Genomic DNA, 14216 nt, shown 5'->3' on the forward strand with positions numbered 1-14216 from the left:
ATGGGTCACCATACTTGGCCACATGTCACTTCACTTTCACTAAATGTATTGAATGGATGTGTGGTTATATTATTTTCCAATGAAAAAATATAAATGTGTAAACTAATAAATAGTAGGCCTATTCTGAATTGACTTGTGGTTAAATTATTGAGCTTTTATTTTACAATGTGTGCTTTTATTGTGTAATGCGTGCCTTTGACTTTTATTTTGAAAGCCATAAAAAGGAGAAGGGTGTTCCTGCACAACCGGAGGCTGCAGTTTCAGGACCGCAGTTCTAGGACCCTATGCTTTTGTAACAGCGCCACCTACCGAATTGGATAATATAGCGTATTTTAAATTTAAATGAATTTACACTTAAAATATAAATGAAATATGTATTTCAGTCTTTAAACAGCTGAAAAAGTGGAGTACCTTAAGTCTTAGTTTCTTGAAATATACTGTAAATTGAAACCGTTTTAAATTCATTTTAAACCTCTTAAATCAAATTTTTAATCATTTTCAAAGCTTTTAAATTCCTTGTTTTATTGTTGTGATTATTTTTTTTTTCTTTTCTTTTATGTAAAGCACTTTGAATTACCATTGTGTATGAAATGTGCTATATAAATAAACTTGCCTTGCCTTGCCTTGCCTTGCCTAAAGGTAGCCTAAATGAAAGCCTAGTCCAGAGCATTCAGAACCTCGGACTGGGCAGAAGGTTCACCTTCCAACAGGACAATGCACACAATGCAAGAATAGCTTATGTACAACTGTGTGAATGCCCTGGACCAGCCCGAGCCTGGGCTTGAACCCAATCAAACATTTTTGGAGAAACCTGAAAATGTCTATCGGCCCCCATCCAACCTGACAGAGCTGAAGAGGTGAGGAGAAGAATGGCAGATAATTGCCAAATGCAGATGTGCAAAGCTTGTGGTATCATAACCAAAAAGAATTGAGGCTGTGGTGCTTAAACTAAGTACTGCGTTAAGGGTATGAATACTTATGGAATGCACTTATTTCAGGTGGGTTTTTTTTAAATAGCAATGTTGTCACAAATCTGTTTTTTGTTTTATCATTATGGTGTGTGGAGTGTAGACTGATGTGGGGAAAAGGTCATTTAAAGCAGTTTAACATAAAGCAACAACATAAAACATGAAAAAAATGAATAATTTTGCAATTCACTGTATATCCAATATAAGGTTTTTTCATGAATGCTTGAAATTAGTTTTGAAGGTACAGTGTTGGCCAAAATTATTAGAACACTAGTATTTTCACCAGCTAAAAAAATGGTTTTAAGTCTTTGGCTGAAGACTTCTTGAAGACGAATAATCTTTTGTTGTAGTGTGTCAGTAGGAAATATCAGTTTACATTTCCAAACATTCATTTTGCCATTAATTGTAATAATCCAGTGAGATTTTTGTTTGCACAAAGGGTCTCCATGATGCTTCAAGAAACCTACCTGCAAAGCTACCTGAAAAACGCAAAGGATGGTCACACCAAATGGTGATTTAATTTAGTTATTAGAAGTTAATTGATAAAGAAAATCTATTTATGACATGATTTTTGACAGCAACCTCATTTTACAGCATGTTTACACAAGTGCCTAAAACTTTTAACAGTACTGTAGGTTTCTTGAAGCATCTTGGAGACATTGCCACAGTTCTTCTGGATTTAGTCTGTCTCATTTCAGACAGACTGGATGATGATGGCAAAACGAATGTTTGGAAATGTAAACTGATATTTCCTACTGACACACTACAGCAAAAGATAGAAATAACTGACTTAAAACCATTTTTTAGCAGGTGAAAATACTAGTGTTCTAATAATTTGTCCACCACTGTAAATATAAACTGCCATATGAATTCTATTAAGTTTTTAAAAATGTTGAAACAGATTGAAAACTCCTGTCAGTTTCTTTTTTAAATATACTTGTCTATATATTTCATTCCTTCTGGAATGAGTAAACAGGATGATCTTGACTCATCTGTCTGGTTACTTACAATTCTGTGCATTACCTCAATTAAATATTTTAATATATATTAAAGTGAAAGTTGAGTTTTTTTCATTATGTTGAGTGCTCTGTCTAATGATAGTCAGAATCCTGAAAATTCACCTACACCTTGTCATCTACGCCCTACATGAATTTTTAAGTAAATGGGAATTTTGACATTGCTTCACCAAATTACTCATGCTATGTGTCGAGGCATTGCATCACTAATTTCCTCCTTAAACAGTCACACACACTAAGTTGCTCCTGTCAGTTTCTTTTTTAAATATATAAAGTTACTTGTCTATATATTTCATTCCTTCTGGAATGAGTAAACAGGATGATCTTGACTCATCTGTCTGGTAACTTACAATTCTGTGCATTACCTCAATTAAATATTTTAATATATATTAAAGTGAAAGTTGAGTTTTTTTCATTATGTTGAGTGCTCTGTCTAATGATAGTCAGAATCCTGAAAATTCACCTACACCTTGTCATCTACGCCCTACATGAATTTTTAAGTAAATGGGAATTTTGACATTGCTTCACCAAATTACTCATGCTATGTGTCGAGGCATTGCATCACTAATTTCCTCCTTAAACAGTCACACACACTAAGTTGTATCATGTAGTGCCTGGCTGTCGGAACAGGCTCTCCAGTCAGCAGCATTATGAGTCGCTTTAACCCAAAAGAGCTTGTTCAGAAATCTCAGGAAGCCAAAGAACAGGCGTATTGTCCCTACAGCAAGTTCAGAGTTGGAGCAGCTGTCTTAACAAGCGATGGAACTGTTTTCACAGGTGAGGACACGACAATTTCAACTAGTTAAGTGTTCTTATACATGTGTTTTTATTTGAATCCTACAAATACAGTACATACCATTCAAAAGTTTAGTTCAGTAAGATTTTTTAAAATATTTTTAAAAGAATTCTCTTATGCTCACCAATGCATTTTTGATAAAAAATACAGTAAAACTTTAATATTGTGAAATACTGTATTATTAAAATTTAAAATAATTTTTGTGATCAAGAAACATCAGTGTTGAAAATAGTTGTGCTGCTTAATATTTTTGTGGAAACTGATACAGTCTTCAGGATTTTTTGATTAATAGAACGTTCAAGAGAACAGCATTAATTTGAAATAGAAAGCTTTTGTAACATTTTAAATGTTTTTACTGTCACTTTTGATCAACTTAATGCATCCTTGCTGAATAAAAGTATTCATTTCTTTAAAGGAAAATCTTACTGACCCCAAACTTTTGAATGGTATCAAGCACCAAATAATAGGCCTACATATACTAAATAAATCCCAAAAAGAAACCAGACAGGCAATATGAGACATGAGTTTATATAAAAGTCTACAGTACTGTTTTCTTAACAGGTTGTAATGTAGAGAACGCCAGCTATCCCCTTGGACTCTGTGCTGAAAGGACTGCAATCTCTAAAGCTGTCTCTGAAGGATATATCAGCTTCAAAGTCATCGCAATTGCCAGGTATTTAAATATATAGCTATAATTAGGTCCATATACTGTATATTTGGATGCTGACACAATTTTCATAATTTTGGCTCTGTATACCACCAGAATAAAATTAAACTGAAACAATCAAGATGAAATTGAAGTGCAGACTTTAAGCTTTAATTCAAGGGGTTGAACAAAAATATAACAAAATGCTTAATAGGAATTAAAACCATTTTTATACACAGTCCACCCATTTTCAGGGGGCTCAGTTGTAATTGGACAAATAAATATAACCATTTTTAATATTTTGTTGAGAATCCTTTGCAGACAATGACTGCCTTAAGTCTGGAGCTCATGGACATCACCAGAGACTGGGTTTCCTCCTTTGTGATGCTTTGCCAGACCTTAAATGCAGCTTCAGTTGATGTTTGTTTGTGGGTCTTTCTGCCTTTACTTTGTCTTCAGCAAGTGAAATGCATCCTCAATTGGGTTGAAATCAGGAGATTGACTTGGCCAATGCAGAATAATCCACTTTTTTACCTTTAAAAAAGTTGGCTTTGCTGTATGTTTTGGGTCATTGTTCATTTGTACTATGAAGCGCCACCCAATCAACGTTGCTCCAGAATCTGGGCAGAGAGTATATCCCTATACACTTCAGAATTCTTCCGGCTGCTTCTGTCCTCTGTCACGTCATCAATAAACACCAGTAACCCAGTGCCACTGGAAGCCATGCACGCTCATGCCATCACACTGCTCCACATGTTTCACAGATGATGTGGTATGCTTTGGATCATGAGCTGTTCAAGCCTTCTCCATACATTTTTCTTCCTGTCATTCTGTTTATCTTAATTTCAGCCGTCCAAAGAATGCTTTTCCAGAAGTGGTCTGGCTTTTTACCATTTTTTTTGGCAAAGTCTAATCTGGCTTTGTTTGCACCTGGTGAACTCTCTGTATTTGCTCTTGTGAAGTCTCTTGATTGCAGACTTTGACAGTGACACGTCTACCTCCTGGAGAGTTTTCTTCTCTTGGCTGGATCTTGTGAAAGGGTTTTTCTTTACCATGGAGAAGATTCTCCGATCATCCACCACTGCTGTCCTCAGTGGACGGCCATGCCTTTTTATGTTGCTGAGCTCACCAGTGCATTTTTTTTTCTCAGAATGTACCAAACTGTTGATTTGGTCACTCCTAATGTTCCTGCTATCTATCTGATGGATTTGTTTTGATTATGAAGCCTAACAATTGTCTTTTTCACTTGTATGGAGAGATCCTTTGACTGCATGATGTGGGTTCAGAGCAACAGCTTCCAAATACAAATGGCACACTTAGAATCAACTCCAGACCTTTTACCTGCTTAATTGATGTAGAAATAACGAAAGAGTAGCCCACGCCTGACCATGAAACTGTAGAAACACACTCTCCTCTATGCGCACTAGACACTTTTCACACACACTGCTTTGTGTACATAATCCCACAAAAGACTCCGTAATAGGTGTGTTTACATGCTCATGCACTACAAATCATCTGCACTGTTCCCCAGCCAGCTGCTTGACTTACGATGTTTCTCTTTGCACATGTACAGGTTAGCTGTGTATAGGTACAGTGTTTATGTGAAGCATCCGTATAGTCTGTATTTTTTTAACTTATGTATAGGTATCACACACTGCTTTGTGTACATAATCCCACAAAAGACTCCGTAATAGGTGTGTTTACATGCTCATGCACTACAAATCATCTGCACTGTTCCCCAGCCAGCTGCTTGACTTACGATGTTTCTCTTTGCACATGTACAGTATTATGTGAAGCATCCGTATAGTCTGTATTTTATTTATTTATTTTTATTATTATTATTATTTTTTATTTTTATTTTTTTTATGTATGCATAGGTAAACATTTATATATAGTATATTCATAGTCAAAATCTGTCAGTAGGTTAGCTGTGTATAGGTACAGTGTTTATGTGAAGCTTATGTATAGGTAAACATTTATATATATACTGTATATAGTATATTTATAATCAAAATCAGTCAGTAGGTTAGTTGTGTATAGGTTTTTACTGCTTTACTGTATAGGTTTTTACTGTTTTACTTCATTGTTGTATGCCTGTATTTATGTAACACCGTGGTCCTGTGAGGCACGACATTTCGTTCCACTGTATGTCCCCACATGCAGCAGAATGACAATAAAGCTCAACTTGACTTGACTTGATGAAACGGCTTTTGAGTCAATTGTCCAATTACTTATGGTCCCTTGAAAAAGGGGGGAGGTACATATTAAAGAGCTGTAATTCCTTAGCCTTTCCTCCAATTTTGATGAGAATACCCTCAAATTAAAGCTCAGTGTGCACTTTAAGCTCATATTCATTATATAACTGCAACTCAAATATGTTTTGGTCAGCAGCTAAAATAATACAAAATTGTGCCTGTATCCAAATATATGTATTGGCTGACATTACTGTTGATTAATATTGCTGTTATGACCTGTCTTTTTTGCAGTGACCTTGAGGATTGCTTTATTTCACCATGTGGAGCCTGTAGGCAGTTCATGAGAGAGGTCAGTGCGTCTAAAAATAAAATTATGCTAACAGATAATTATTATTGATTTATTATTACTATTTATGAAGACATACAAATGTGGAGTTAAAATGTGATCTGTAAAAAGTCGTGAGTCAGCAATGACAAACTGCATTTGGAAATGCCTTTATAAATTTAGGTGTGGCTTATAACAAAAACAATTACAAACTAATGTAAGTAGGCTAATGCACTAGTCATGTTTCAGCTTCCATTGATTCTGTCACTTAACAGACTGGTTATGTTATCTCATCTGTCTTACAGTTTGGCTCACAGTGGGACGTTTATATGTCAAAATCTGATGGATCTTACAAACTGATGACAGTGGAGGAGCTCCTGCCGTGTTCATTTGGCCCCGATGACCTGAGAAAAGGAAAAAACCCTGTTGGCAATTCGAAATTGTAATAAAAATAAAGCTATAAGTCGTGTTACAAACCAGATGTGCAGTATAGATTTAAAATGTTTTGAATCGATGTATAGCTGTATTATTTCCCAATTAAAAATATATTTATATAATATTAATAAATATATACTGATAAACAGTGACCATATTCTGAACTGTTGTGTGGTTAATAACTGACTCACCCCTTCGAACTTTTTATTGATACCTGTATGTACTTTTATTGTGAAATACGTTTCTTATGACCTTTATTTTGAAAGCGACATCTCACGGACCAATGAGCGTTACATAAACACTGTCCTTGAGTAAATAATGTAGGGGATTTAAACATTCATAAAGAGATAAAAAGCATCGACATGAACATCCCAATAGTTTCAGCTGTGCAACAATATATAAATCAAAATTGGGAAAATGAACGAAAAGGGAGGCATTTATTTAAGATCCAGGAGCGTGTTGCTAAAGAGAGAGTAAGTTATGGAAATAGAAGAAAGGAGGTTATCTTATCTAGATTGAGAACAGGACATGTAGCATTAAATAACAGTTTGCACATAATAGGGAAACATGAAACAGGCAATTGTGATAAATGTGGACTACCAGAAACGGTTGAGCATGTTCTTTATGTATAGCGTATGAAAGGGAAAGACATCAGATGTTCCAAGAACTGGAACTGATGGGAATTAATAGTACCGGTATATCTCTAAAGACACTGTTAGGTTATGGGGTAATGCAATCAAGAATATATGGAGAATTGTTTAAGTATTTAAAAAAGACAAGATTAATGGAAAGAGTTTGAACTTAGAGTTATATTAATATTATTATTATTATTATTTTCTTTTATATATAATAGTTGAATAATTCATAGCTCAACCGTGTACGTTTCACACTCCAGATCAGTAGGTGGCGGACATGCACCTTTAACGTTGGTTTGCCAATCCGCCAAAAAACTAGAGAGAAGAAGAAGAAGAAGAAATAATGTAGGGAGAAGTTGGGTCGGTAACGGGCCCAGTTGTTCTCTGTCATCGTGAAATTTAGTTCTTTACTCGGCTCAAAATGTCAGTGAAGCATGCTTTCAGTCGGGGGTTGGAGCTGGGGAGGTCGCTTCTCCAGCTGGGGCTCTTCAAACCAGCCGGCCGTGTGGCAGCGAAGCTCCGCGGTGAGCGGCTGCGTGTGACCCGCTCGACCCGCACCGTCCAGCCGCAGACCTTCCTGCCCGCTCGGTTCCGCTTCTTCCGCCGGTCTCTCAGCCGGCTGGCCGCCCAGCTCCAGTCCGCGGCTTTCAGGAGAGGGGTTGGAGGTGGTGCTCCCAGAAACAGAGCTGTTTTCCTGGCTTTTGGTGTGGGTTTGGGGCTGATTGAACAGCAGCTGGAGGAGGACAGGACAAGCGCTGCTCTGTGTCAGGAGATACAGGTGAAAAACACCAACACATAAGAACACAACAATGACGACATTTGTATATCTAATAATAATGATCTAGCATAATAATAATTGAGCATTCCTGTAGCTCAAACAGTGGCATGGTCATGTTGATTAACAGAGAAGGCATAAAAAATGTATTCGCTTTGGTAATAATAAACGCCTGCCAAATGCATAAATGTAAAATAATTAAATAATTAAAATGTATATGGCTTCGCCATCACAAGAATAAGTTACATTTTAAAATGTATTAAATAGAAAACAGTTATTGTAATAATATTTTACATATTACTGTTTTTTACTGTATTTGTTTATCAAATAAATGCAGCCCTTCTTCCAAACTTTGACTAATAATGTATATATTATATATTATTATAATTTAACGTATAATATTACACTAATACACTTGTTATATTAATATAATATTATTAAAATGTTGCATTCTTTACTCCTTGTTGCATAAAACACTTATTACATGTAACATTGTGATATTACGTTCACAGTAAGTCATAAATGTAATTGAAACATAATTAAGAAAACAACAGGTTATTAGTTAACCTAGTCTGACTACAAAATACTGAACAGTAACAATAATTATCTATCGCATCAGGTTACTACTTTCTTCTAAAGTTCATTAGATCTAGTCAATTTTGCACAAGCACACATGCAAATGATATGCAGAGAGTATTATAAATATATGCACATTACAACATAGCAACTGTACCCATAATGCATTTATCATTAGTCAGAAATGCATGTTATTACATTGGAATACAACTTCTCTATTCATTTTCATTTAAATAAATTCAAGAAAAATTGTCAGTTGCAATTACATGTGTATTTACAGGCTTGTTTACATGTTTTTCACAATGTTTTTTCAATGTAGGCCGTATTCAGAAAGAAGAAGTTCCAGACCCCTCTGAAGTCTTTTACATTGGGGTACAAGTTGGAGGACTATGTGATCGGGAAACAGATCGGGAAAGGTTGCAATGCAGCGGTTTATGAGGCAGCGGCTCAATTAACGTATAATATTACACTAATACACTTGTTATATTAATATAATATTATTAAAATGTTGCATTCTTTACTCCTTGTTGCATAAAACACTTATTACATGTAACATTGTGATATTACGTTCACAGTAAGTCATAAATGTAATTGAAACATAATTAAGAAAACAACAGGTTATTAGTTAACCTAGTCTGACTACAAAATACTGAACAGTAACAATAATTATCTATCGCATCAGGTTACTACTTTCTTCTAAAGTTCATTAGATCTAGTCAATTTTGCACAAGCACACATGCAAATGATATGCAGAGAAAAGTAATATTAAATGAATATAATTAAATGAAAAAAAATATATTAAATATAAATAAAAAATGTAATTAATGACAATTCTTACTATATTTATTATAAAATGTATTTGTTGTAAATAAATATAAAAAATTAAAAAATTAATCATACAAATAAATAATAATGATAATAATTATTGTTATATTTATTTATAGTAAGTATATTTGATGTATTTGTTATAAAAATTATGATTGTAAAAAATAATTATTATTAGTATCATTGTTTATTTAGTACGGTGCTTATTTATTATGAAAATAGTAAAAAATTTATAATAATAATGTATATAATATATTTTATAAGAATGTGTTATATAATAATGTTTATGTATTAGTTACTGTTTAATTTGTAATATGTTAAATATATTTTTTACATGCAAACAAAAAACAGACCTTTAGACTCATTTTCTGATGAATGCTGCTTGTGGTCATTTTTTGAATCTGTAAAGTCATGATTGATGTGTCTGTGATGTAGTTACCCATGCAGCCTGCGGCAGTACCTGGGGGTGTGTGTGCCGAACCGGATGCAGGCATCTGTCATGCTGCTGCAGCTGCTGGAAGGAGTGGATCACCTGTGCAAGCAGGGCATCGCTCACAGAGACCTCAAATCAGACAATGTGCTCCTGGAGTTTGACAGTAGTAAGAGTCATTAGACAGGGCAGACAGCATTTAATGCGAATGTAGACGTGCAGCATTTTGCCAGCATTAGGTAAATGCTTTAATCACATTAATTGTAACATTGCTGTAATGTGTTTTGATTTCAAAGCCAGGTGTCCCACACTGGTGATCACTGACTTCGGCTGTTGTCTGGCAGAGGATTTGGGCCTCAAACTGCCCTTCAACAGCTGCTGGGTTAACAGAGGGGGAAACGCCTGTCTGATGGCACCTGAGGTGAGAAACGTCTGGAATAACCCTTGAAGTGTCAGGGCTCAACAATAAAGATTTGTTCTGCTTGCCTTTTCAGGCCAGTAATTCAGATTTCTGCTTGACCTGTAAACATTTTTACTGGCATTTTAATTTAAATGTTATATTTCCATTTATAATTGTAAAGTTGAAATTTTAAAATGTATTAGGAAAAGGGGACAGCAAGAATGTTTTAGTATTTTTTTTAAAGAAGTCTCTTGCAAGGCATTTATTTGATTATTACTGAACATTTTTTATTAATCAAATGAAATGTATTTATGATTCCTTTGTCCTCTAGGTGGCCACAGCAGTTCCAGGTCCAGGGGTGATGATAGATTACAGTAAAGCAGACGCCTGGGCTGTAGGGGCCATCGCCTATGAGCTCTTCGGTCAGCCGAACCCCTTCTACAGCTCAGAGGGACTGGAGAGCCGCACTTATCAGGAACAACAGCTTCCTCCACTTCCTGCTTCTGTACCTGATGATGTACAGCTAGTAGTGATGCTACTGCTACGCAGAAACACGCGCAAGGTATAATATTCACCAAGAAACACTATCTTATATACTGGCAAAGGCCATTTTTATAATATATACATACATACACACACACACACATACATACATACATACATATACATATATATATGTTAAAAAATATGTGTTTGTGATTATGTGATGCTTTCATGTATATTTGGGTCATAAAAAAATACAACTTGTAAAATTATATTTTAAGTAGTCACATTTCAGGAACACTTAATGGTCCTAAATATTATTTTTAAGCAATACATTTTGACAGATTTCATCTTCATTCAGATCATTATTTTAATAATAATAATAATAATCATTATTATTACTATAATAATTATAGTAGTAATAATGCATGCTTTATTGTTGTAATATTACTATCATGTTTTTTAAGCAAAAATAAAACCATAATTAAAAATAATTTCTGCATATCAGTTATTGGACACAACATAAAAATAATCTGTATCAATCATAAAAATGATGCTGTAAAATCTGTCAGGCTCTGGTTTACCCATAGAAAAACTCAACAACACTTGAATATTAAAACTGAGAAGATAAAGCAGTTCATTGACTGATTTATTTCATAATGTCTCTGATGGTTTGCAGCGCCCCAGTGCACGTGTGGCAGCTAACATGCTTCACATCAGCCTGTGGGGCAAGCGTGTGTTGGCCAGCTTGGATCGGGTCAGAACGGATGAGCTGAAGGACTGGCTGCTGTGTCAGTCTGCTGTGGTGCTGCTGAAGGGTCGTGGGTCCGGCGGGAGCAACGTGGAAGCCGAACTCCAGAGATGCTTCCTCGCCAACATAGACCTGGAGGACCTCCGCGCCGCAGTCAGCTTCCTCATGTATGGACAAGAGCAGTGGAAATCCCTGCTAGCGCACTACACTGTGTGAGAGTGAGTGTTTACTAGAGAAACAAGCACAGCTTTCATTTTTTGTAGATTGTGGAAGCACTTTAATTTTAATGTCCATCACTGACATATTTTGAAATGATGGCAGTTTATGCATTTGCACTTTTCACTATATATATATATACACATTAAGAATACGTTATGCTGTTGATGACTCTTTAGAATAACAGCTTAAACCAGGTACAAATTCATGCCTAATGTAATGCATTAATATTCACAGTATACTGAATATTGCTTAAAAAAGTAGGCAAATGAATGCAGAATAAATTATATAGTTGGTGTTTTTCTGACAGGATATTCAATACAAATTTGATTTTAACTTTTGGCAACTGATTGCATCATGAAATGTGTTACTGGAGCAGAGTTGGTTGGAGGGGTTGAAAAAGCAATTGGGATTTGTGATGTCACTTCAGAGATTGAGCAAGTGATTATATTTGGATGAATTCGCTATTACAATCTTTGGAATAACTTGTTTTGATGAATTGTATAATATTGTGCATGCGCATTAAAAGTAAACAGGGTGAATTTTGAATGCATGTTGACTTCATGGTACATAGCCTGGAAAGGAGATAAATGGCAAAAACAATAAAGAATTTGAATAGTATTGAAATAATGTGTTCATTTGCATGTGGCAATAAAACAGTTTGGCGATAAATTACACGTTAATATTTACACTGCAGTATATTATCATTGTGATATTTGCATTGCTTTGGAATAAATTGCATTGCCCAAGAAGAATGGGTATAGTGCACCAGTCCTCGCAGAAATGCATACAACATTATATATATAGAGAGAGCGAGAGAAATTTAATTTATTGCTCACATTGCAGAAAAACGTGATTATCCTAAAATAGTAATTTCAAAGTAATTTTTTCTTTTGAAATATGACCTGTTTTTGACAGATTTTGTCAACAAATCTGCATAAATAAAAGTAGTTTGTATTTAATAATAATGATAATTATCATCATTATTGTTAATAATAATAATGCACATTCAATTCTTGTAATCTTTTGTTTTGAAGTTTTTGTTGTTTCAAAATGCAGAAATAAAATTAATTAAAAATAATTTTTGCATAACAGTTATTGGTTGGACTTGGACATAAAAATAATCAGTATCGTTCATTAAAATGTAATTCATAACGTAGTATGCATACTATACCCATTCCTAGTAGGAGCAGTAGGGAGAATGATTGGGAAAAACACACAAGAGTCCAGCCCCTCATCGCGCCAGGGGCGAAAGTCAAAGTTCATTTTGAATCGTCTGAACTAATAGCGACAGATAAAACTTTGCGTTTATACATTTGCGAAACCTTTCCGTTAAGAAGCCGGACCTCTGCGCTCGGTTGTTTGCACAGGCGGGGTGTGTTGCATTGCTTTCTTCACTCATTTCTGCAGGAGTTGGTTTCACGCTAAGCTGATCATGCTTTCTTCGATCAAAATCGTTAGTAAAACTCGAGCAGTCTTTGGTGGATCTCAGGTTTTTAAAACGTGTGCTTCTCAGAGAGTCGTAAAACAGCGAAACTTGGACGGGGATCAGAGCAATGTGTCTTGCACGCGCCGAATGTCCGGGAAAGGCTTCAATGTCCCGCCGAGCGCGGAGTTTGTGGCGAGAGTCAGCGGAATCGCGACTATGTGCAAGTTACCGTTTCAGAAAACAGCGGACGGGCTGGACGCGGCGTTTGTCGGGGTTCCCATTGACACCGGAACATCCAACCGTCCCGGTGCAAGGTAATACTGAACAATCATATATCACACACAGTCATGAGTGCCACAAAAATGTCTGCGACAGTTTGGCATTGTGTAATATGAATACACAGAAATTGTATTTGCTATAGTATGCTATAGCACAGCACAGGGGTGCCCAAACCTGGTCTGGAGATCTACCTTCCTGCAGAGTTCAGTTCCAACCCTGATCATAATTATCACATGCTCCTTCAGATCCTAATTAGTTGGTAAATCATACATTTTTATAGACATAGGTATATTTTCTGTATTTTTAAATATTTTATAACATTTCATATTTTCAAAAAATTACTAAAAATAATTTAAATATTAATAATATGTAATAAAGAATTGTAATTCAGTTTTAATATTTGTATTTAGATATATGCTTATAATAAAACATACTATTTATACATGTATTTTATATATTTTTAAATATAGGCCTATATTTAGTAAAACCTACTATATATATATATATGTATGTAATGTATTTTCTTTATATAATTGTATAATATTTAATATATTTTCACAATTTTTTTAATGAATTGTAATTCAATTTAAAAAAAAATATTTGTAACAATATTTATATCAAGACATGCTTATAATAAAACGCATACTATATATATATACACTACCGGTCAAAAGTTTGGTATCGGTAAGACTTGTAATGTTTTTTAAAGTAGTCTCTTATGTTCATCGAGGCTGCATTTATTTGATCAAAAATACAGAAAAAAACAGTAATCTTGCAAAATGTTATTACAATATAAAATAATGGTTTCTATTTGAATATCCTTTAAAATGTAAATCAATGTTGGCATCAGTTGTGCTGCCAAATATTTTTTTGGAAACTGCGATACTTTTTTCAGGATTCTTTGATGAATAAAAAGTTAAAAAGAACAGCATTTATTCAAAATATACGTTTTTTCTAACAATATAAATCTTTGCCAACACTTCTTATAAATTTAACACATCCTTGCTGAATAAAAGTTTTAATTTCTTTAAAAAAA

The 14216-nt window shown here is 34.7% G+C and overlaps 3 protein-coding genes across 3 annotated transcripts in view; all 3 read left to right on the forward strand.

Moving 5' to 3' along the window:
* The first annotated feature begins 2634 nt into the window (after positions 1-2634).
* LOC107664226 (cytidine deaminase-like) lies at positions 2635-6443 on the forward strand. The gene is made up of 4 exons (XM_016454739.1): positions 2635-2761; positions 3342-3453; positions 5913-5970; positions 6252-6443. Exons 1-4 carry the CDS (start codon positions 2635-2637, stop codon positions 6390-6392), a joined length of 438 nt encoding a protein of 145 aa, XP_016310225.1. The 3' UTR covers positions 6393-6443.
* A 918-nt stretch (positions 6444-7361) lies between these two features.
* On the forward strand, positions 7362-12280 carry LOC107664115 (serine/threonine-protein kinase PINK1, mitochondrial-like). Its single transcript, XM_016454573.1, has 6 exons — positions 7362-7794; positions 8687-8823; positions 9625-9791; positions 9919-10043; positions 10354-10584; positions 11185-12280. The coding sequence occupies exons 1-6, from the start codon at positions 7438-7440 to the stop codon at positions 11470-11472; spliced, it is 1305 nt and encodes a 434-aa protein (XP_016310059.1). The 5' UTR covers positions 7362-7437; the 3' UTR covers positions 11473-12280.
* Positions 12281-12713: 433 nt separating this feature from the next.
* Positions 12714-14216, forward strand: part of LOC107664256 (agmatinase (putative)) — a 4521-nt gene continuing 3018 nt past the window's right edge. The window contains exon 1 of the mRNA XM_016454778.1: positions 12714-13215. Coding sequence (XP_016310264.1) covers positions 12908-13215 — 308 coding nt within the window. The 5' untranslated portion in view covers positions 12714-12907. The remainder of the gene's footprint in view (positions 13216-14216) is intronic.

The sequence above is a fragment of the Sinocyclocheilus anshuiensis genome, unplaced genomic scaffold (assembly GCF_001515605.1).
Source record: "Sinocyclocheilus anshuiensis isolate Anshui unplaced genomic scaffold, SAMN03320099.WGS_v1.1 scaffold67, whole genome shotgun sequence".
Taxonomy (NCBI): Eukaryota; Metazoa; Chordata; class Actinopteri; order Cypriniformes; family Cyprinidae; genus Sinocyclocheilus; species Sinocyclocheilus anshuiensis.